Below are 23707 nucleotides of genomic sequence, written 5' to 3' on the forward strand. Positions count from 1 at the left end.
AGGGCTGGGGGGGCTGGAGGAGAGGGAGGGAGGAGAGGGGAGGAATGGGGGTGTGGTGTGTGCAGGGGGTGGCGAGCCAGCCCCAGCTAATGGCCAAGGCCAGCTTTTTTCCAAGGTGTGCACTCTAGTTTGAAGGTGTCCCCCCTTTTCTTTCCTTTTTGAGAGATACCTGAGCCATCAGGTCAACTCAGGTTACTTCAACAGGTAGAAAACCCCCAGGGGGTGAGTGTTAGTAAATCAGGGCTGAGCCTGTAACTCAAAAGATGAGCTCCCTGGGGTTCTTGAAGTCTGGGGTCTCTGAGAAGCCCAGCATGGTGATCATGTACCCCAAACCTTTCAGCCTGCAGAATCTCCAGCCTCTGGCCTCTCTCCAAGATCCGGAGCTGCTCTGTCTTCTTTATATTCTGGAGACTCTTGTCTCTTGACTGCTCTTTGAGGGGGGGCACTCTATATACCTCAGCAGGACCTACAGAAAGCAGCCCCTCCAAGGAGTAGGAAACCCAAATAAGCTTGGCTAGGAGAATCTGGGAGCAAAGCTGTTTATTGGGACTCAAAGGAATAGCTTGTGTGTCCGGGCTTCTGCCTAGCCTAACTCAAGAGATTTTTTTTTTTTTTTTTTGAGATTACAGCTGGACTGAAGGGTGCAAAAGAGTAGGCCTCTTACTGGTTCTCATAAACCACCATCCCATAGGAAATGCCAGCTCAAGCTAAAGGGGCCTTCAGGATTCCCTGCACACACCCCCTTCTCCAGGCAGGCTGCCCAGGCCAGGATGTGGATGGGAACTGTCAACAGACACTCTTTAAATATTTACCCACACTTTCTGGGTGGGGGCAGCATCCCCATGCCCAAGACTGGACAAATTCAAGTTGATTCTAATGGGAAAAAAAATAACCTTGGTCTACGAACACCCTTCTCCGGCCATGGTGTTGGCAGTTATGTGGGCTTAATTCAGAGAGAAAAGAGGAGAGAGCAGAAGAGCAATGTGTGTGCATGTGGGCTATTGTGCTCATGAATGAAGATGAATAAGGATGATTTTTCCTGTCTTCTTCTTCTACAGTATGTGGGGCTACCTTGGAGCACACCCGGAACACACACACACACACACACACACACACACACACACACACACACACACACACACACACAGTGCTGCTCTCTTATCCTGAGGCACACTAAGAGCTAGTTCATTTAATACTACCCATACACACTCCTGGAAGTGGCCACTCTGACTCACAGAACTGTACATACATGTGCACACAGGGCACATTCACATAATGCTCGATAAAAATACACATTTTAGGTTTTTGTATCAAGGGGAAAAAAATCCACCTGATCTCCCCCATCACCACCACACCCTGGGGTTTGCAGGTTGGACAAGGAAGGACTTGGTTAGAAAACCAGATCTTTTTCTTTTCTCTTGCTCCGTATGAGCCAACTCTGGGCTGGCTCTAGGTATCAAAGAAAGAATAGCAGGTCAAGATAGGATAAAAAGAGCAGCTCTCCCCTGTCCTTTCATTATTTAAGTAATTATTGAAGAAATTGTTACTTTTAGCCAGATTCTTAAGGATTCACTGGTGTCCAGGCAAGACACCCTACAGGAATCTCTTGCATTTAGAGAACTCACCACTAATGAACTTAGGAACTGCCCAAACTCGTGGACACAGAACTCTAGCTCTGAAGCAGCCAAAGGGAAGGGTCCAGAAGTACGGTAGGTCTCACTAGGGTCCAGAACGTTGGGGGGCGCACCCCAGAGCATCTTCACCCGGACCAGAGCCTGCTGCATCTCCAGCCTTGTGGATCTGAGACACTGATCAGTGCAGAGCTGAACAAGGTGGATTCTGAGTTCCTAGCATCTGGCACCGGGGACTGTCATAAATACTTTCTCTTCTCTAACTGGAAAGAGGAGCCTCAGAGAGGGTCCGGATCCTCTCTGTGGCCTGCGCCTTATCTTTTAGGGGGTGGGGGAATCTAGTTCCAGATTTTATGGTGCAGCAAAAAAACCCTGCTACAGAGCTATTCTTCTGGTCCTTTGTGTCTTGGAATGCGACTGTCCTGAGCATGCGACTGCCCTGCCTGTCCGGAAAACTCATCAGTCCTGTAAACCTTGGTCAGACTTGATTTCCCCTTTGGGGGCTTGTCTCAGCTTTTATTTGTCTGTCTGTCTGTCTGTTTGCCTGCCTATCTATCTATCTATCTATCTATCATCTATCTATCTATCTATCTATCTATCTATCTATCTATCTATCTATCTATCTATTTTCTTTTACACGTATCTGCTTTATTTTTCCCTCTGAGCCTGGAAATAAAGGAACTCCAAGCAGTCATCCTTGCCAGGCCGCTCTGCCCCTCTGCCCTAGGCCTGCACCGCCCTCTTAGGTACTACGGATTTATGTTCGTTTGTTCGGGTCATTCCGCCTTTTTGTGTTAATTACTTGCTCCTCACTTATCTCCACAAGCGATTATTTTTGATGCCTGCCTTCTTTCGTCTCCTGAGCTCTCCGGTAGAGCGAGGGCCCATCTCCTACTGCCACTCACGAATTATTTACACCTCGCAGGTGAGAGGGTTGATTTGTTCAGAGGCTGTGGGGTCCAATCTGGCAGAAGCCAGGGGCTTTCTGACCGAAGCTTCCACTCTGGCCAAGAAATGTCAGTAGGCCAAGCCGGTCGGAGGGCACCTCTGCTTCTAACATTAAGCAACAGCGCCACCTCGCGTCCACTTGCTCCAATGCAATCTGGTTGGGAAAAAGCGTGCAGAGATCCCAGGCTGAGCTGAAAGGTGGCAAGTTGGGAGAAAGAAGCCTCTAAATCGCTCCAAAGGAAAGGGATTCCTGGCAGATAGTTGCCTCTGTTCTTTGGTTTTCTAAATTCTTGAAATAAACCTTGTGAAAGGTCCCACACTGTCCTCTTTTGTTACCCTCCCTTCTGGAATAAAGAAACATTGCGAAGGAATAGGCAGAATCTCCTCCACTCAGTTTCTAGTCTAGAAAACCCTATGCGCACGGATGCACCACTCTATCCGAAGCTCCCACGACCTCTGCTCCTAGCACGTACCCTAAACTCTCAGGCCCCCTTATCCTGATGCACAGTTTATTTCTGCTGCTGCCTGCGGGACTTCAGAGTAGGACTCTGACTGTTCCAGGCTGCCCCCACCCCCTAGTTTGTAGCCCATCCCTTGAACGCTCTTCACCTCTCTCAGTCAGAGAGATCCTGATCTCTGTTGGCCATAGACAAAACATTCCTATAATCCGATTTCAAAGGAAAGAGTGTCCACCTTATTTAAACCATAAAACAATTAAGCCCAGACGTCTAGCCAGCCCTGCACTGCTGTTTTGTTCGGCCCCATTCAGAACCCAGAGCAGGGAGACAAACAGGGCCATAAAAGTGGCATTTCTGGGCTACGGAAATGTACCTATCTGCTGCCTTCCCAAGTGAGACAACCTTTAGGGTTTTGTGATTTCGACAAAGGAACAGAGGAGAGGTGGGAGGGAAGACGAGGGGAGGAGGGCGTTTGCTAGCCCTTCTCCTAGCCTGCATTCATTTCTCTCCCCAGCTGTGTGTCATGTTGTTTTAATTCATAAACGGTAATGAATAAAATCTAATTCGGACCTGGAGGCTAGAAACCGGAATTAAAGAGTGGACCTACTCTAAATCCCACCATTTCCTGGGCTTCTGCAAACTCTGAGGTCCTCTTTCCTTTCTGTAGCAGCAAGGCTGACTCTGGAGGGCAGGTTTCAGAAAGCAGGCCACGCTGGAGGCTTCAGGGCCTTGGAGCAGGGGCGGAGTGGAAGCCCGGAAACAGCGCTGAGCTCAAGCAGGGAAAGAAACCCTCATTCTGATGGCCCAGACTGTAGGAGAGAAGGGTGTCTTGGCTCTCTCATCAAGTACAGAACTTAGGCCAGGGTTACGAACAGCAAAAGGGCCAAAGAGAAGAATGAGGTAGTGAGAAAATATAGACAAAGTACCTTTCCAAAAAGAGCAAAGAATCAGTACTAGGAGTGGTGGGGGGAAGTCTACCAAGCAGGAAAGAGCAAATACATTAAAGACTGCTAAGTTGTTGCCACTTGATTGCCGGGTCCCCCAATATTAAAAGAAACAAAATTTTCAACCCTTCCCATCTTCCCCCAATCCTCCTAATTAGAAGAAGAGGGTAGGAGACTCAAATAGTGGGTCAGAGGCTGTCCTTACAAGTGTCCACCAATCCTGATGGGATGAGTTGGAGGGAACAACACAGAGGGACCCCCCCCCCAGTTATATTCCTTTAGGTGGTATCCTCTGGGTATTCAGAGCAACACCCTGTGTCCTTAAAAGAGTGGACAGCCCAAGATATTAAAGGGCTATATTTCAAACAGTCTAATTTTAATAGTTTCCAGATTGGGGGATTTCTGAGAAAGGGGGCGCTAGGCTGAGGCAAACCCAGCAACTCTGTCTGCTTCTGATTAGCCCATGAAAACTGTTAGCTCCAGAGAGGGAAGGTTCTAGAGAAGGCTGCAGTGCAGTCACCCAGCCCTATCAGGCAGTTAGATACACATCAACGACTCTGTGCTTTGGGGTCCTACGGCCACCAGAGAGCACCCCACTCCTGGCTAGTACCTAACCAGCTCCTTGGAGCTTGGCTTCACCATCCCTTAGGAGTACTGCTTAGGTGACCTTAGTTGCCCTGATCAACATTCCAACTTTGGAGGGGGTAATAGAAGGGGAGAGAAGAGAGAAGAGGCAGGGATGAATTCATTAAGAAGAAACTAATTCCGATTGTATTGGCTTTGCCACCTATTTCCTCCCTTTTCTCTCCATTTTCTCCTGCCTTCCTTCTTTTCCTTCTTCTCCACCCTTCTGTCCTTTTTTTCTTGTATTTCCATTTCTTTCTTCTTCCCTCCCCCCTCTTCTCATTCAGTACTTAATGCCTGTCCCCCCCCCCGCCCCTGACCCCCAGTGTTTCTTGAGGCCTGTATGGCCTTTCCTCCTAGCTGACCATCCCACTACCTTTCTTTCTCAGTCAACCCTGAAAGTACCACAGCACCAAAACAACCAGGCAAGAAGCCAGTCTGGGCCCTCACCCAGCACCCAACTTTCATCTTCACCTATCTCTTCTCTCTGATCTCGTGTACTCATAAATTATTACAATTAATTACAGCCAGCAAAACCATTCAAGCAGCGCTCCTCACACGCTCCATCAAGCCACTAGGAAACTCATAGGCAGCCAGCCGGGGCAGGCACGACCTAGGCCTCTGTCTCAGCAGCCTCCACCCCTCCCCTGGAACCACCACCCCCCATTCTGCACTGCCTGAAGAGAAGCTGCAGGCATCTGCCCTTCCAAGGTAGAGGGAGCCCCTTCTCTGGTTCCAGTTTCCCTTAGAGAATTTAAGCACTTGCCTCCTCGGCAGAACCGTAAGGAATAAAATAATGAGAACTAGATGCCATTGAGTTTCTTTTTCTTTTTTTTTTTTTCAAGTGACTTAGATATATTAACAGAGTTCCACTGTAACAAACAGAATAACATTACAGGACGACGGACGATGGGGAGGGACACTGGGTTAAGAAGAACACTGCTCTGTACATGCCTGAGGCACCAGCCTGCATTTGCAGCCTGACCCAGCCAGCAGCGCAGTCCGGCCCTCAGCTCAGGACTGGGAACCATCATCATTGTGTGTCTTTTTGTACGAAATCTGCCCGCAGAGCGCCCAAGGCCCAGGAAGGAATGGCCCAGACCAAATACGATTGAGAGACGAGAGAGAGAGAGAGAGAGAGAGAGAGAGAGAGAGAGAGAGAGAGAGAGATTTTCAAATACTGGCTTCTCTGAAGAAAGAAGGGGAAAAATTTCACATTTGTGTGTGTCATTTATTTCGGTTGCGCTGGGGTAAGAGAACGCAGTTTCTCTCCTGCCTCCTCCTCGATGGATAGAACTAACTCTAAACACCAATTTCTCAACACTTAACCCTCCCACATCGAAAGAGTTTGCATTTTCCCCTTCTTTTTTTTTTTTCTTTTTAAGACGTTGGGCTTTTCTCTATCTTGTTCTTTCCTTTTCTTTTCGTGCTTTCTCCCGCCTGAGTTGGGGCATTTTTTTTGTGGGGTTTTTGTGTTTCCCTTGGCTGTGCCGAGGCAGCAGGCTGGGGCAGGGTTTAGGATTGTTCCTTGTCGGTTTTCTCTTTATTCATCTTTTTCATCTTCATCCTCCGGTTCTGAAACCAGATTTTGACCTGCCGCTCAGTGAGATTGAGAACACGGGCCACCTCGTACCGACGGTCCCTAGTTAAATACATATTGAAGAGAAATTCCTTCTCCAGTTCCAGCGTCTGGTACTTGGTGTAGGGGCAGCGCTTCTTCCTTGTGGAACGGGCATGGATCCAGTTGGCCACGGGGTTGCCTGGAGGGCCAAACACAGGCAAGGGTCAGTAGAGTTCTCTTCCAGCTCAGGACCTCTGTCATCCCACCTCTAGGTTTAGTCAACCTCCCCAAACTCAATAATTGAACCTGAATTTGGACACATTTTGCTGTAGGCATTTCCTCCTTTCTCTTGCATCCAGCCCCCTCCCCATGTCCCCTCCCTGTTCAGTTTCCAGCACCTAAAACTGTAGTAAAATTTAAGCTATCAAAGCCCCCACAGCCTGGTCCTCAGCTTCAAGAGTAGTAATTCGAGAATATCCTCATAAAAAGTCCAAATTCCCAACCATTTCATAGGCCCATAAACGCTTCTCTCTCTTGTTTTTTATTTTTATAGCAAGGTCCTTCTCCTCCCCACCTCCCTCCTCCTCTGCCCCCTCCCACCCTCACAGCCCATGACCAAGTCCTGAGAGTCCCTAAACCCTCACTTCTTTCCAGTACCCATCTCCCCGCTCAGAATTCAACCCTGCTGAGGCGAATTATCAGGGTGAAGTTATCAGAATGAGGAAAACCTTCCCCTCTCCTCACAGAGCTGCTGGCCTTGGAGAAAAGCTCCCTCCTATGTTGGACTCCAGTGCCCCCCTCCTCCAGCCAGCCCCAGGACAGCTCTGCAGGAGACAACCCTCCAATTTCAGGTTTATGAGAGTAGCTGAGAGCAGGGAGGGAAGCCTTCAGAGGGGTGTAATTAGGCCCTGGCCCCTTATAGAGCTAGAGGAAAAGATTTCCTGAAGTCTCCTCCTGGGGATCCCCCCCCCAGACACTTCCTCTCATCCAGGGGACTGCACCCCTCCCCTGCTGTTTCTCCTTCTTTCTCTCTCCCTTCTTTGACCCTGCAGCTTCCACCTGCCCCCCACCTCTTTACCTACTCTAGTCAGCACCCCTCTTCTATGCAACACTCAGAATGCTCCTGTCTCTCTGAATGGGGTCTCTCTCTCTCTCTCTCTCTCTCTCTCCTCTCTCTCTCTCTCTCTCTCTCTCTCTCTCTCTCTCTCTCTCTCTCTCTCTCTCTGTGTGTGTGTGTGTGTGTGTGTGTGTGTTTCTTTAATCCGAAGATTTTTTTTCCTTGTTATACATTCCTGATCCCCATTCACAACTCTTTCTCTCCTGTGGACACTTAAAAGTGGGTTTTCAAGTTTAAGGAAACTCGGACCTTACTTCTCCTCCACTTATATCTGGAAGTCCTAACCTAAGTTCCTAGGCTGTGCACCCCCAGATTCTTCTCCTGGGGGAGAAGTCAATGGACCTTCTGCTTTAAAAACCCCTAGTGGGATGAAGATTCCCCACTCTGGCTGTGAGAGGTAGGGATAATATCTCTCCCTTTGCTCCAACTATCTTCCTCACCTCTGCTCTGTCCTTTCTCAAGCCACAAAATGAATCTTAGCCCTTCAGCCCAGCCCCTGTCCCTGTTTGCAGCAACCCCCCCAAACCCACACACACACACAAGTGATCACTGAGCCAAAAAAAAAAAAATGCGCTAAGAGGGGGACTCAGGAGTTTTCCCTCAAAGCCAGCCTCTGGGAAAGAAGCCCCTCTGGCTGGCCCTCACCCAACCTGGCTGCCTGGGCCCTTTTCTCAGACCTTTCTGCTCCTGAGAGCTCCCCAAGGTAATTCGCTTTTATTGAGTCCTCACCCCCTCGCCCTCGCTCCTTTCCCGCACTGCCCGCGCCGCTCGGAGGGGCTGTAATCTAGCTGTCCCCGCCTGGCCTCCCCTCCCCTCCCGAGCCGGTTGTAAAGGAAAATTGCTCCCAACTTACTAGGGTCCAGGTCGGCCTTCTCCTCTTTGTGCTTGCTGCCGGCCAGCGCGTCCGCCTCGGGCGAGGGCAGCGTCTGCGGGGCGCGGTCGCGCAGTTCCCCGGGAGAGCCGTACATGTAGTCCGGGTAGCTGCGGCCGTCGCCCGGGCCGCAGTCGGCGCGGCGCCCGGGGTAGGCGTCGGGCTTGAGGGCGTAGTGACGGCCCCCGGCTGGGAAGCTGGGGAAGGAGACGGCGCCGGACAGCGGCTCGAGCCAAGTCCGCATGTAGCGCGTGTCGGCGCCGAGGTGGGGCTGGGGGCCGTAAGGGTGATAGACCACGGACGACTGCGAGGGCACGGGCGCCCACGACGTGCTGAATACAGCCGGCTTGGGCGCGAAGCTACAGGACGGAAAATCGCTACAGTCCGGCACCAAGCCGCTGGGTCTGGCGGCGGCAGGGTGAGCCCCGGTGGCCGGAAACCTGGACGCTAGGAGGTCTTCATTGTCGTGAGAGATGAGCGAGTCCACGTAATAGTTACTGATGGGCCCCGTCGCCGACATCGTAACAGGGTTTTACATACATAAGATTATTGTATGAACTGTATATGTACTTTTTATCTGCTCACAGAACAATCAAGGCAGGTAATTATTTTTCCAGCCTTTTCCCGGCAGCTCATTGGTTCCCCAGCCCCCACGTGATCGTATTTACCCAAAAATACGGCGCGGATCAATGCGCAGGGGCTTTTTTTCCCCCTTGCTTTTTCCCCCCTTTACCACCCCCTTCTCTCTGCTGATCCCCGCGACCTGCGTTTTCCTAGCGATTTGCAACTCTGGACCCCAGGCGCCAGACAGGCCCCCCTCCCCGGACGAATCATATCTCATCAGGGACCCCCCCCCTTGACCATGTGCAGCCAAAAGCAGATGGCTCCCCCTACCATGAGGATTTAAAAAAAAAAAAAAAAACCAAGACGAAAATGCCAGTCCCAGAAGCCAGGGTTCCTGGACCCCCAGAGCTGAGATGGGCTCGGGGAGCCCCACAGGGGCGGGGAGGCCGGACGAGGTAGGTGGAGGAACTATTTCTTGACGTAATCTGTCTCTGTCGGCTCCGACGCTCCTGCAGTCTCTGAGTGAACGGAGATCAGCGATTGTCAGTTCGGAACGTGGCTTTTAAAAATGCGTTTTTAAATACTGTGTATATATGTATTTCTTTCAGGAACAGCAGCACTAGCAGCGAGGGAGGGTGGGTGGGAGGGGACTGAACAAGCTGGGATGGAGGGAGGGAAGGAGGGAAAGGGGAGAGTTCTTCTGCCCCTGGCCAGCTCAGTTTCCCAAATCTAGGGTATGGGAAGCTTGGGAAAGGTGGTCTGTGGAGTGGGAGGAGTAACGCTTGGGAAGCTCACACACCTTTATCATCAGCCTCACAAGTCCCCTCTTGCTTTAGCACAGACATACAAGCCTTTATTTAAAATTTATTGTCTCTGTTTCTTTGCCAGCCTGAAGAAGTGGAGGAGAGAGCTACACAACTTAAGTGGGGCATCCCCAGCCCAGCTGCCTGCTCATCCTCCTTTGCGCCCAGGTCCATTTCTACAACACCCTCCCCCCGCCCCCAAAGAAGTCACTCGGAGGTTCTGTCTGCAGAGAGCCAGGGTGAGAACGGGCAAATCGAGAGAGCGACCTCGGTCGTGGGCAAGTAGCTTGTTTTTACGTCCTTCAATAAAAATTTTATGAGGATCATTTGATTGTTCATAAATGTGTCTTTCATTAAATAAAATTGTAGGCTGTTTTTGGAACGGAAAAAAAAGCAACGGAGGGATGGAAGAGGGCAATCTCTTTGGGGTCGATGGAAGAATTCAGAAGGTGGCAGTGTGATTGAAAGGAAATATCAGACAACTTGGATTCCACCCTCCCAATAAGTTGACTGCTATCCTCAACCCACTCCCCTCCCTTGAATTTGGGGTTTGTTGTACACACAGCCTAGGTTTCCAGCAGACCTCCCATGGTGGTTTAGCAAATGGAGGGTTTGGGTCATTCAGAAAAATCCTAAGTATGGGTGCAGGAGAAGGGGCAAAGAGGTTGGTTGTGGGGAATGGAGGGACAGGTGATATCCTCAGAGACTTGGTGCACCCAGGCAGAGCAGAGTGGGTCTGAAGGAAAGGTAGTCCCAGAGCCAGAGAGAAGAGTCTATGCAAGGGGAAATAGGCAGGAGCTGAGGCTGGGATGCAAGCTCTAAAAGCAGCTGGTTAAAGGGCTACCCAGACCCAGCCAAGTCTGCTTTTACTCCTCTCTCCAGTCTCCAGAACCAGACCAAACTCTTAAGTGTAGGACTGGGAGCTGGTTTTCTCCTATGTTTCTTTCTCTATTTCCTCCATGATGAAGTGTTAGAGAGGATGGTATGTATGTTGGGGGGGCAATAAATGTTGGGAAGAGGGTACAATTGTAGTATTTAGGAGAGACTCAAGAACCACAAGAGCCCTCCCCAATCCTTATGGGCTCCCTCCTCTGGTTCTTCTCTTTTCGGTATATCAGGGCTGAGTTTTTTTGAGGTGTGTGTGTGTGTGTGTGTGTGTGTGTGTGTGTGTGTGTGTGTGTGTGTGTGTGTGTGTGTAATAAGTGTCTGGTTAGGAAGAGGCACTTGGAGCCTCAAATTAATTCACCTCAGTTCTTGCTGTCTTCTTCTTAGGGCTGGACTGGCTGGAAAATCCAAATTACAATAAGAAACAGAACATTTCTTTGCCCTTGATATAGTCATGTTAGCTGTCAATCAAAAAAAAATCTCTCACACTAGTTCATGGAACAGATAGGAGGTTCCAGTCGCTCTTCAGAGGCTTTCTTCTTCAAACTCCTAGCATAGTCAGCACCTCCCCCAAGCATGGGTGCCTGGGGACCCAGCCTGGCTCATGGGCAGTTGCTGCCAGCAATGAGCACAGACATTTAGTGGGGCCCGGGGCCAGACTGAAACCAAGAGGACATCAAGGGACAGAGCCTGAGACCAATTTAAACAGATCACCAGGCTGGAGGAAGGAAAAATAGAAAGGAAGGATTAGGATAAAGAGGAAGGAAAAAATAAGAATTAAAGGAAAGCAAGCAAGCAAGATAAAGAGACCTAAGGGTAAGGAAAGAAAGGCTTTCAAAAAGCAAGGGAGAGTTGGGCAATGAGGCGCAGGCAGGATGGGGCAGGGCGCAGGCTGGCGGAGCAGCCATGGCATTGTGCAGTTCTCTTGCTTGCCGGGGCTTTGCCGCGGGACCGCTCCCGGCGCGGCGGCCACTTCTGTCTGGACACAAAGGAGTAAGAGGCCTCCTTTCCATCCCCTCTGGGAGACCTGCTCCGGTGGGTATACTAGGCCTCTGGGACACCGAATCTGATATTAGCCCAGCAGTCACTCTGGCTGCTGGAGGCTGAGCTACATTCTAGTGAAAGAGGAAGAAATAGAAGAGGAAAGATACATCATGTCTGCTCTTTCTCTGCATCTTCACTAGACACAGGGCCTGTCTTCCTTTACCTCAACGTCCCGAAACACAGGTCTTTAAGGACCCTCTTCTCTGGGCCTCTTCTATTTGGAAAAGCCCCTCTTATAGGCATCTTGACTGTAATGACACTCTGTTCTCTCCTTCTGCTTTTGAACACTGCCTTCTTTTCAACTCCTGAGCAGCCTGCATTTCCAGCCTGCCTGCCCTGCAGAGTCTGTGGCAGCTGAGCAGTCAGGGGTACAGGGATCCCTCCTGCCCTCAAATCCCCCAGGAAGCAGGAGAGAGACTGTTGCCTTTCCTTCCTTTTGGGAGCAAGAACTCCAGACCCTCCCCACTCAGAAGCAGGCACAGCTGTGGACCAGGAAGCAGGCCTTACCCGCAGGCCCCTCCTTACCAAAATCCCATTCTGTTATGCCTCCTAGAAAGAGGTAGCCTAAAGGAAGGGGTCTGATAAGAGACTGGGAATCCAGAGGCCACTAGTCCCAGGTCCTCCAAGGGAGTTGTGACTCTCATGTTTTACATTTAAAAGCTAGCAGCAGGTCAGGGCTGTGAAGTGAGCTTTCAGGTTGTCCCTAAATCTAGGCATATGTGGAGGCAAAGAAGTAGGGATGCCAAGAAGCAAGGTCTCATCTCTCTCATTCAATTACTCCCTCTGAATCTCCTATTCTATTCTAAGACTTTCTCTCATCTACACAACTCCTTTCAATTGTTCTTAGCATCACTGGGGCAACCTGAGAGACTTAAGGAAGCTGGGAGTTACTGTTGGAGAGGAGGAAAGAGAACCCAGCTCTAGCTGACTGTTCTGTATTCACCTTATACCCCCAACAGATTTCAGTGGGCACAGAAGAGGAGTCCTCTGAGGGGGGAGGGGCAAACCTCTATCACTTCAAACCTGAGCAACTGAGAACACAGTCAAGCTAGCACCGTGGGAAGGACAGACAAACAGATAGGTTAGAGTCATCCTCCTCCCTCCTCCTCCCGGGTGTCTCTGTTTTAATGATTTAAATTCCCTCCGGTTCAATCCACACCGTCAAGTTCGGATTAAATTTAAAACAGGCTTTCTCCTGTGCCCCAAGCGGGCCATCCTGGCCGCCGCAGGCAGGGAATCGGCTCTCTGCTACCCAGCACCCGCCCTGAACCGAGGAGGCCCTACTCCGTTTGCTTTCATTTTCCTTCTCCCTCTGAAATGGGCTCATTTTGTCCCTCCGCTGCCCTCTCCCCTTCCCCGCCCCCTCCCTGGTTCCCTTCTAGTTCCCCCCCATCTCTCCTGATCCCTCTTTGTTGGGAAAAACACACCCACACACAACTCCTCCTAGCTAAGGCCTGAGCTGGAAGCAGAAACTGAGCTCTCCTGCTTGCTGCGAGGAGATCCGCGTGCTACCCCCACCCAAGGTGGGTATCTGGGATCCCTACCACCACACCAAGAGCCAGATCCCCAAGCTCAGCAAGCGTGAAACCCCCAGGGCCTGTGAACGTGGCCCTCTCAACGCCATGGCCTGCCGGGCCTGCCTTTGCGCCGGCGCCCCCGCCCTGCCGCTCCGCAGCAAACGGGGTTATTTCCGGCTCCCCCAACACAGTCTGTTTTTCCAGCCTGGGGAGTGACTAGAGAGGGAGCCGCCCCAGAACCAGAGCTGCCCTGTGCTCTGACTCAATGGCCCTGAGAGCGTTGTTACCTGATCTTTTGTGTGATGTATGTAACGCAAGGAGATTTGCAGTGACTTTGGAGCCCAGACTGAGGAAGCGGAGGTGGCGAAAGGAGAGACAATACGGGCTCGAAGTATAATTAAGGAGCCACAGCCGCGGGTCCCTCCCTGCCCTCCCTAACCGACTGGAGCTGTCTAGCTTCAAACATCAGGGCGACCCGCGAACCTAGAACCGGAAAACTCAGCCTGTGACCAAGGAGCCAAAGGACTACGCCTCCAGAAAAGAGGAAGAACGCTCCCTCCCAACCTGGGGTTGTTGTAGCCAGCCCTGCCGAGTTTCAGAGAATCCAATGAATGAAAGTACACATTCCGACGACGAATTTTTCTGAGCGTTTGGAAGGAGTGCCCGGGTTTGAGAAGTCTCAGACAGACAGGCAAGCGGCGTCTCCCAATGCAGACAGACTCACAACATGAGTGTGAGGCTGAAATCATACACAGGTTGAACATCCCGAGGCCTCCTTGTCAGGCCTGGTGGGCGCCGATCTCCCTACCTTCTCTCCCGACAGGACCTTAAGCAGAGGCCCGGAAGACTTGGTACCTTGGGCTTGGTCCAATCCCTCCTCAGAAAGCCTCCGTTACCTGCTTCTTGGCTCCCCATGGCCACAGAGGCCTCCCGCCCAGGGAGGGAAGCCCTGGCCACCGCAGCCGCCGCCACCCGCCCTCCTTCCCTCCCTCCCTCCTTCGCCCTCCCTCCCTCCCTCGCACGCTGCCGCTCGCGGGGCCCTCCCGCGGACAACCTGCTCTGGACCAAATCCAGGTATCTCCGGAAGAAAGAAAGAAAGAGAGAAAGAAAGAAGAAAGAAAGAAAGAAAGAAAGAAAGAAAGAAAGAAAGAAAGAGAGAGAGAGAAAGAGAGAGAGAAAGAGAGAACTGCATTGGGGGGGACCCCATAACTGCATTTATTTTCATGCTCTGATGATTGGTTCGACCCTAGTTTAGTCGTTCCGGACACAACCCATCAGCCGCAGAGACGTGCCGGGCCTACAGCCTCGTCCAAGCTGACCGCGGCGCCCCGCGCACTGCATATTCCCTCAATACTCCTGGTTGCCGCGCCCCCGACAGCCCAAACACCCAACAGACCTCAAGGTCCTTCCTACAGACTCAACATCCGGTTGCCTGGCTCGCCGCTGACCACAGACCAGGAGTCCGCTCTGCTCAGTCTGTGACCGATGTCCACACACAGTCCACCTTGTCCCTGTTCTTGTGCCCTGCCCGGACACCCTTCCATCCGCTGGGCTACACTTGGGCAAGGACCCACACAAAGCTCTGTGCGCTAGTCTTCCCATGTATACCTCCCCTATCCCCGCTTGCCGCTTTCACGTCACCTGTTCTCAAGAAGGGTCGCATCTTCCAGCGAGTGAGCCGAAGCAAGGCCGACTGCTGGGGTGAGGTCCCAGGGAGACCACAGCGGATTAGCTGGGCTGAGCCTAAGCCCCCACTGCCGGCGAGACATCTCAGAGATCAAGGCTCTCCTAGGCGAGCTCTTGCCTTCTCCTCCTTCTCCCGCAAGTCTCAAACACACGCCGAGAGTTCAGCTCTATAAATCCTGCTCCCCTTTCCCATATCATAATTAAAAAAAACCAGTAGGGGAGGTTTTAACTTTTATTGCGATTTCTAGAGTTGGGCTGCGGAGCATATATTAAGTTTACGCTTATGTGCTCTCGGCGGGGAGGGTCCTTTAAGAAATAAAAATCCATCTTAATATCCTCAGACGAGAGAGATAATTTTTTCCCTCCTTTTCACGCTGTTCATTCTGAAGACTCCCTTCCAGCGAAGCGAATAAATAATTACTATCGCCTTAGCCATGATCCACAGTCCCAGGGCCCCCAGGGTGGGCTCTGACCATCAGACTGGCCCTCACCTTGGCCCTATGAGACCTTGCTCTATTTCTCCAGATCTAGGGAGGAGACTGCCCTGACCCCTGACTCTGTGGCCACCTCCTTTAAACCCACCATCTTTGAAATGGAAATAGGGGCAAAGTGACTCAGGGCACAGAAGCCCTGGATTGATCAATTTCGGCCCATCGGGGCGATTTCTCTAAGCCAAGAGCTCTTGAACACCTTGCTCCAGCCTGAGGCTCTCCTCACCCAAACTGGCTGTGTGCCTCGGAGACTCTGAAGTTAGAGACTATATGGGCTCCCAAACCAGGGGATTCCCTTACATATCTTCCATCACCAACTGGCCTGTCTTTCTGGAAACCTCCCAATTTCCCTGGGAGCCATAGAGATTTAAATACTTTTCCTCACACAAAGGGATAGAGAACAGATAGGACCGACAATTCAGCTGGGAAGTGGGAGAGTCTATTCCCATCTTCTCCTCCAATGTCCATAGAAGCCAAATGAATTTCAGACACACAGACACACAGAGACAGACAGACAGACAGACAGACAGACAGACACACACACACACACACACACACACACACACACGGAGGGAGGGAGGGAGGAGAGAGAGAGAGAGAGAGAGAGAGAGAGAGAGAGAGAGAGAGAGAGAGAGAGAGAGAGACCGATTTCAGAAAGCCTCCTAGAAGGGACAGATAGAAAAAGAGACCTATACACATGTAATGAATTTAAAGTCACATTGTTTTCTTCCAGGACACCATGTTGAGAATACAGAATTCTCCATGATAGTTTGTTAGAGACATGGTTGTATTCTCTGCTTTCATAATCATAATTACAAAAGAGCCCCAAGAATCTGGCCTCCTTTGGGTTGCTCCTTTTCAGAGTCTCTGAGAACAGAGCCAGCCGCCTGTTTCCCTTTTTCCCAGATCAACCCCCCCTTTTTTTCCTCTGAAGACCAGGAAACCTTTTTTGAGACCCTCACTTGTAGAAACCAAGTCCAGAATTAAGAAAGTCAAAGGGAACAGAGTGGAGGAGGTCTGTAAAGTTTCTCATTGCTCAGATCTCTCTTTGCCCCATTCTTCTCCCCTCCGCCCCCCTACCATCAGCCAACAGCCTTCTCAACAATATGGTAACGGTGGGGCGAGCGCAGCTTCTGTTTACCCAGACATTTCCACAGAACACAAAGACAGGCAAATGCATAGTAGCCTCAAACAGGCAAACACCCAGAGCAAGGCCTACCGGTAACAGACAGACAGACAGACCAGAGCTGGGCTTTTGCTCTCAACAGGGTGGTGTTGAGGAAGGTTTCTACTTGGACTTGGTGTTTCTCCACTAACCTACTCACTTCCTATAGCCACCCCTGGAGATGTTCGCAGAGTTCCCTAACTCTTTGAACATCAACACCCTCACTTTCCATAGGAGCAAGGCTCTCTCCTTAGAGGTAGCAGGGAGAGACTTCAGGGACTCCCTCCTCTTTCTGGGAGCTTTTCTGTCCTTTAATGATTCTGCCCCACCCTGTTCCCCAACTAAGCTGGCCAGCCAGGCCAAACTCAAACTCCTGCACTTCCTTGGAATTGGTTGGACCTTCTTTGTCTGTCTCTATCAGCTGGGCTCAGGAGACAATAGCTGGGGGGGGGGGCTTTCCCTCTGTTCCAGAGATTGGGACAGGCTGAGGGGGAGATGGTTGTAAAGCAGGGCTGTCCAGAATTTGTCCCATGGCCCCACTCACAGCCTGACCTCCTCAGTCTGCACCCATTTTGCCCTATCTGGGATTGCTGGTGGGGCAGCCCCACAGGGGAGGGAAGGGTTAGGGGAGGTGGATTGGGGCCCTCGACGAAAACCGACTGATGTAACTCAGGCAGTTTCTTGTTGCCGAGTTCAAAACTCAATCCCAACAACATGAAACTACCTAAGCCACAGATCAGCTGAGCAAACAGGGCCGGAGCTTAGGCTTTGCATCTCTCTAAAGGAGAAGGGAAGGGGCTTGGGGAAGGAAGAAATTTAGCCCGATCCCCTTTCCGCCCTTACAACCTCCCTAAGGACTATAGAGTGGACTTTGGGTGGCTAGTTGGATTGAGGATCTGATAGCCTCTGTTAGTTTCTGGTATAAGCAAGTTGCATTGAGAAAATCTGGTGAAATGGAACCTCTAGCCGCCAAATCCCTGCCCCACCCCCAGTACTGCAATAGCGCTATCCCCCTGCATCTGGCTCTGGCCCTGGGGGGAGCTGGATCGTTCTTCCACTCTTGAACTGGGTCCCCTTGTCTGGTCCATCTGGCTCTCCTGTACTCTTCTCCCAGACTCTGTCTCAGGCTTCTCAACAAACATGGGTGTCTAGACCACAGCGCCTGTGCTGTGGGGCCACTTCCAGTCAGGCCACTTGTCTGGCAAATCCCTACAGCTTGGGAACACTAAGACCAAGAACATGGACAAGGCTCACACCCACACCAGCAAAACGCAAGAAAACCCAAGCTTCAAGCTCCAACCCTTCTACATTACAACCAGACAGAGACACCTAAACTGATGGGTGGACCTCCAGACGCCCCTAAGTGCCTTCAAAGATAAAGAAGCCAAAACCACCAATTTACCCCTTTAACCACCGAACCCCACGGCGGCAGTGGGCCAGGGAGGGGAGGAGAGGGAGCTCATAGTCGCTGCCCTCCACTGCCGGCGGCCACAAGGAAAATCCGGGGCTCTCAGAAAACACAGATGCCCGAAACACCTTCCTCCGTGCTCTACGCGCTGCTCTCCGGGCACCTGAGGACGCTGCTAGTCCTCAGTCGACCGCCAAGAGAAGAACAAGAAACCGATTCTCTTACCTTGTCGCCGCCTCCTCCTCCTCTCGCTGCCGCTGGCGCTTCTGTAAGCTGCTGTCGAGGGCGGGGGCTTAACTCCTCGTGCCCCTCCGGCAGTTAAGTTTATTCCTCTGTTTAGATGGGTGGGGGTTCCTGAGGTACCCCCCCCAGCAGTGGTGGGGTGCATCCAGCCCCAGTACCGAAGGCAATCAGATCCGTCTGCTCCTCAAGATTGCAGTTTGCTCTCTGCCTCTTTCCCTCCTCCAGTCACCTTTAAATGCATCTTTTACTGCAGTACCACATTATATTTGCAGATCATAAAATCCACCTCTCGCGCGCACCAAGACCGTCCTGACATTACTGTTTTATGACCTTGACTTATTGTGGTCACCTGGATAATATTTAAATCAACGTTATGGTCTCTCACTTACATTAAACCCGCCAAGAGACATTCTGAAAAGGCTGTAGGAGATGAGTCAAACACAAAACACATACATATCCACACACTCAGTGTTTTGGGGGAGGGGGTGTCGCTAAAAAAAAAAAAAGAAAAAGCCACTAAAAACAGAAAAAACCATCCATTTGAGGATCAAGATTCCGGAAATTTATTAGGAATTTTTTTTCTCCATTAAGGAAGCTACATGCAAAAGATACAACATACAGATTATCTTTAAATAACACAACTCCCAGACAGGAGCAGGACAACTTGGGGTGGGGGTGGAATTTGTTTTTACTTTGCTATGTTCTATTTTTTTTTTTTAATGTTTTTGTTCTTCTGGGTGGAATTTCTGAGATGTTAGGAAGAGAGAGAGATACAGTGTGTTGGGAAGGGTAGGAGAAAAGCAGAAAGCAGTACAAATACTTCAAGCATATTCTCAGAGCCATTGGGAGGGAAACACACAGGGAGGGTTAGTCTAGACACTGGGTGCTATGACAAACACACAAATACTAGCCGAACTTTCAAGACTATCTATTATTCTAAGAGGGGGAAGGCAGCACGGAGGAAGCAATTCTAACTGTGCTCTACGAGGTTACAGACCCTCTCTGATTTTTTCCCCCTTTCTTTCCCCTATAATTGGGTGGATTTGACCTCAACTTTGCATGGAGAACAGAAGGCTGCATGTGTGTGCATGGGTGACTGAGGAGTTGACACACACACTGGCCACACTACCACCCCGTCTATGAGGGCACACACAACACCCCAAAACCCAGCACCCCATTTTCATGCTTTAGGTGGAAGCATCCTCGAAGCACGAACCATAGGTCCCTTGGAAGGAGAGTCTGAGGTCTTTGCCTTTTTTTTTTTTTTTTTTTTTGCAGCCGCATTGCATTTATACTCAGGGAGGGGAAAAAATATATCACCAGGCACAAAGGGAGGAGGGGCGGGGAAAGGAGAGAAGGGGAGGGGGAGGAGATGACGCTGGCTCAGGTGAAATTAAAATTGGAGGTCAGTTCCCGGATCCGATTCTCTCGGTTCATTTTCTTGAGTTTCATTCTGCGATTTTGAAACCAGATTTTGACTTGTCTGTCTGTAAGGTTAATGGTCTTGCTAATCTCCAGGCGGCGCTCTCGCGTCAAATACATATTGAACAGAAATTCTTTCTCCAATTCCAGCGTCTGGTGTTTAGTATAGGGGCACCTCTTCTTCCTTCCGCTCTTTGCTGTCAGCCAATTTCCTGTGGTGTTTTCTGCCTTTATCTCCTCTGTTAAAAATAACATTATTTACATAAGTATCCCTGGAAGAAGCAAGACCTCGGTGCAGCTTTTGGAAGCCTGCTTGGGCTGAGGGAGGCTGAAGAAGCAGAAGGGAACTGCTCTAGCTTCACAGGCCTGGGGGCTGGTTCTCTTGGGCTTTTGAAATTTCTTAGAAGCCCATACTTACAGGGAAGAAATAGAAGAGGCCTTTATGCTCAAAATGTTTGCTAAATTTAAATTAGTCAAGCCTACCTTATCCTAACAGATTCTGAATGCCTTCCCTGATCCTAGTGGTTGCCTTAAACCTCTCCAGGCTTTCTCTCAACTCTGTACTGCTCTAGCTCTGGAAAAATGCAGCCAGACAGAAAAAGCATCTTCAATGCAGAGACTGCCCCATAGCTCAGAGTCATTTCCCAGAGAGCTTAAATTCTTTTCATCTTTGTGGAGAGATTCTGTCCCTGTCTCTGGAATTCCTGCACTAGACCCCCAACTCTTATTCTCACTTGAATTTCCACAAGATTACTGTCTTGTTAGAGCTTCCCTTTGCTATCTCCTTTCCTGGCCATATGCTTCAGGTATAACTGAGTGGAGGAAACCTGTCTGAGCAGCAGGGGTCAGGGGCAACAGCTCTGAGGCATGCTAAGGGATGCTCAGACAACTTCCTCTGCCCACAGAACTTAAGGATAAGGAAGGCAGACATCCTAAGGTATTGCCATCTCCTAGAGTCTATGTGTAGGTAGGTATATATGTTTTCAAATATACACACCTACACATCTGTATGCACAGGAGGGATATATATTATATATATTATAGATATATTATAGATATCTATATTAATATATATGAGAAGATACCATATATATGTGTTTCTATTATTTTATTGTTAGCATCTCTTTTTAATATGTATTCTTGCTGAAATGGACCAGTCTTGCCCTTGCAGGTAACAGTATAGAACATGGCCACCCTTAAAGAGTGAAATAAAGAGTCTAAAGACTAGGGAGCGGGTACCTAGCAAATAACTTTGCTGATAGCCCCGTGTGCACCCTGCTTTCTCTCTTCCTTATGCCAAGTGGGCCTTCTGGGTTCTGGATTTCGTCTGGATTGGTGGTGAGGAAAGCTCCCTAGGGCAACTAGAAAACAGCAGGGGGGAGGGAATAAAACAGCAAACTTGAGGCTATAGTCTAGAAATTATCAACATCTTTAATTATTCTCAAATCTCTGCACCTGCAGCTTCTGGCAAACTGTTTGCAGGCTCTCTACATCTAACTCTATCCTGTTTGTTTTTTATTGGGGTTGTTGAGTTTTAAGAGGAGGAAAGGAATTACAAGTGGACCTTAGCCAAAAGCTCATTGCCTCTGGCCTGGTGAAAACACCAAAAAGGGGGCGGAGAAAAAGGAGAACACGAAATATAATCTCTAGGTGTTAGTTTGGAATAGGAAGGCTTAGATTATTGGGGGGACAACAGGGAAAGAAAGGGGAGTCTATCAAAGTGGGTGTAGTTTGGGTTTAGAGGGTAGACTTGTTAACCTTGACTTTACTTTTTTGGTATGGCTAGGACAAAGTTTTTTCTGCCCTCCACCCCAGTCCAGCTGAAGGTTTATGGTGAGGGAATAAAATTAAACCTTTGCATGACACATGAGCCATAACGACATGTGTGTTAGCTATATGGGCGCCTTACTCATTCATCTTCAGAAGCACAGCCACAGCCATCCTCTGGTCAAAGTCTCTAAGGACTGACTTACCAAGGATATCTTTGCAGAATAGACCCAAGAGGGTAAGGCTCTGCCCTTGCGCGCCAAAAGAGTGCATGTGCATGTGTGAGTGTGTGTACAAGGAACACAAGGGTGTGTGTGTGTATGTGTGTATGTGTGTGTGTGTTTGTGTGTGTGATACAGGTTGCCATTAGGCACGAGTGTGCAGTTGCATCCATATATAAACCATATACAAAGCACCACACACAAGGTTCAGGCCACCCCAGCCTGATTCGCCCTCAATATTTCATCTGCTTCTATACCAATGAGCCGGCCTCCATCAGCATCACCAGGAGCCAGTTTCTTGGGGAGCGGGTTTATTCCTACCCATTGGGCCTTTTCTGGTGTATTTTGCTCCAACTTTTCAGGGAAAGTCGTTCCCCTCTGCACCACAAACCTGCTCCTCTTTTAAACTCTGATTTTTCTTCCCAGATTACAGCTCAGTTACAGAAGAAATGAATCTTGAACCCTGAGCTTGAACTCTGGCTGAGCAGTGAACCAAAAATCACAAAGAAATCCAACCAATGCCTCTTTCCCTTTCAGGAGTAAACCGCTTGCCACACACACAGAAAATTTCCAGCCATTCATTTATAAGCTGCTTTTGAAAATCACTGGGGAAAAACGTAACCAGAAAAAAATATAGAAAAGGAAAAAGAATTAAGGAGAGAGAGAGAGAGAGAGAGAGAGAGAGAGAGAAGAAGGAGGAAGAGGAAGAAGAGAAGGAGGAGGAGGAGGAGGAGGAGGAGGAGGAGGAGGAGGAGGAGGAGGAGGAGGAGGAGAAGAAGAAGAAGAAGAAGAAGAAGAAGAAGAAGAAGAAGAAGAAGAAGAAGAAGAAGAAGAAGAAGAAGAAGAAGAAGAAGAAGAAGAAGAAGAAGAAGAAGAAAAGCGGTGTTGGTGGTGGGGGGAACAAAACCACCATTTCCAATGCTCTAATCCAAAGCCATCCTCAAGCCAAGCATCTGGAGGAGGGAGGGATGTGGCGGGCAGCCCTTCACCTCCACCTCTTCCGGCCTCAGCCTCGCTGCCCAAGGCTCCTGCCGAGACAGAAATCGCAGGGGCACAAACTGCACGCACAAATCCGACCCACAAACAACAAATTGTGTTTCGTAGTAAACATTTTTCCAACTAGGAAAATGCACTGAAGAGATATTATTCATCTCAAAGCCTTCCTTGGTCCCTGGCCTAAAGATCGCCATTTTAAGCTTTTTGTGAGCTTTGACCTGAGCTGGGGACATGAACCCCCAGGACATCCTCACTAAAAAAGCAAACCAAAGCCATCAAGAGCCTAGGAATGACCACCGATCCGGTGCAGCACAGGGTGCCCGCAGGCTGCCTGTAGTGCGCCCCTCCTCCGCCTATGCACCCAAGGGCAGGGCTGGCCTGGCACCTCCATGTCTCGGTTTACCTTCCACTGCTAAATGACACTACCAGCCTGGCGCTCAGCAAACAGGAGCCTCAAACCCGGGTCAATTCAGAACCTTCAAGTTCCTTAGGCCTCTGCTCAACTCTCCCTTATCTTTCGGCCCCAAATCCAGACCACGAAGACCAGCACCCTCAACGTTCCAGCCCGCCCGCGGCCCAGACGGCCTTACCTTTAGCTTCATTATCCGAGGTGTCTGGGCTGGAGTCTGCGGTCTTGGCCCGTTCCTTTTCGCTCTCCGAGGGGCTGGCTTTTGGGCCCACCAGGCTTTGCTCCGTCTTGATCTCGTTGGGACTGGGGGTCTGGCTGTCGGACTTGGGGGTCTCAGGAAAACTCACTTTGCCCCCAAGCTGAGGCGATTCCAGATGTTCGGTGCGCGGGTTGAGACTGGCCCGCTGCTCAAAAGGGGCTTCAAACTCGTTGGCCCCAGCACAGTGGGGCGTTTTGTCCAGCGCGGAGTAGCTCGGGCTGGCGCGGTAGTAGCTGGGTACAGGTACCTCGTGCTCCCCAAGGCAAGACTCCGGCAGGGGGTGGGAGTAGAGAGCTGCCTCAGGGCCACTTTTCGCCCGCTTCTCTGCACTGTACATGCAGCAGACATTCTCCTCCTTGACACTAGGTGGGTAGGAACAGGAGGACAGAGGCCTGCCAACAGGTTGTTCCAGGCGGTAGGCGGCTTTGGGGTCGCCCCAGGAGTCCAGCTGCGAGAGGTAGGACGGGTAGGTGTTGAGGGCCAGGTTTGGGCTGCCTCCCTCGTCCCTCTTGGAGAGAGAGGGCGCAAGCCCGCAGCCCCTCATCACCCCGCAGTTGAAGTCACTCCCAGATTGCATATACATTCCTGCGCTACGGTTATAGCGCTCTCCTCCTCCCGGCGCAGCCAAGGGCTCCGCGTACGAGTTCGGAGTTACATTGCGAGGGCATGTCAT

At 50.4% G+C, this 23707-nt stretch overlaps 2 protein-coding genes across 2 annotated transcripts; both read right to left on the reverse strand.

Moving 5' to 3' along the window:
* Positions 1 to 5982: 5982 nt before the first annotated feature.
* On the reverse strand, positions 5983 to 8674 carry Hoxc9 (homeobox C9). The gene is made up of 2 exons (XM_032890923.1): positions 8137 to 8674; positions 5983 to 6365 (listed from the first exon to the last, which is right to left on the reverse strand). The coding sequence occupies exons 1-2, from the start codon at positions 8672 to 8674 to the stop codon at positions 6121 to 6123; spliced, it is 783 nt and encodes a 260-aa protein (XP_032746814.1). The 3' UTR covers positions 5983 to 6120.
* A 9825-nt stretch (positions 8675 to 18499) lies between these two features.
* Positions 18500 to 23707, reverse strand: Hoxc10 (homeobox C10). The gene is made up of 2 exons (XM_032890924.1): positions 22957 to 23707; positions 18500 to 19621 (listed from the first exon to the last, which is right to left on the reverse strand). The coding sequence occupies exons 1-2, from the start codon at positions 23705 to 23707 to the stop codon at positions 19344 to 19346; spliced, it is 1029 nt and encodes a 342-aa protein (XP_032746815.1). The 3' UTR covers positions 18500 to 19343.

Source organism: Rattus rattus, chromosome 1 (assembly GCF_011064425.1).
Source record: "Rattus rattus isolate New Zealand chromosome 1, Rrattus_CSIRO_v1, whole genome shotgun sequence".
Classification (NCBI taxonomy): domain Eukaryota; kingdom Metazoa; phylum Chordata; class Mammalia; order Rodentia; family Muridae; genus Rattus; species Rattus rattus.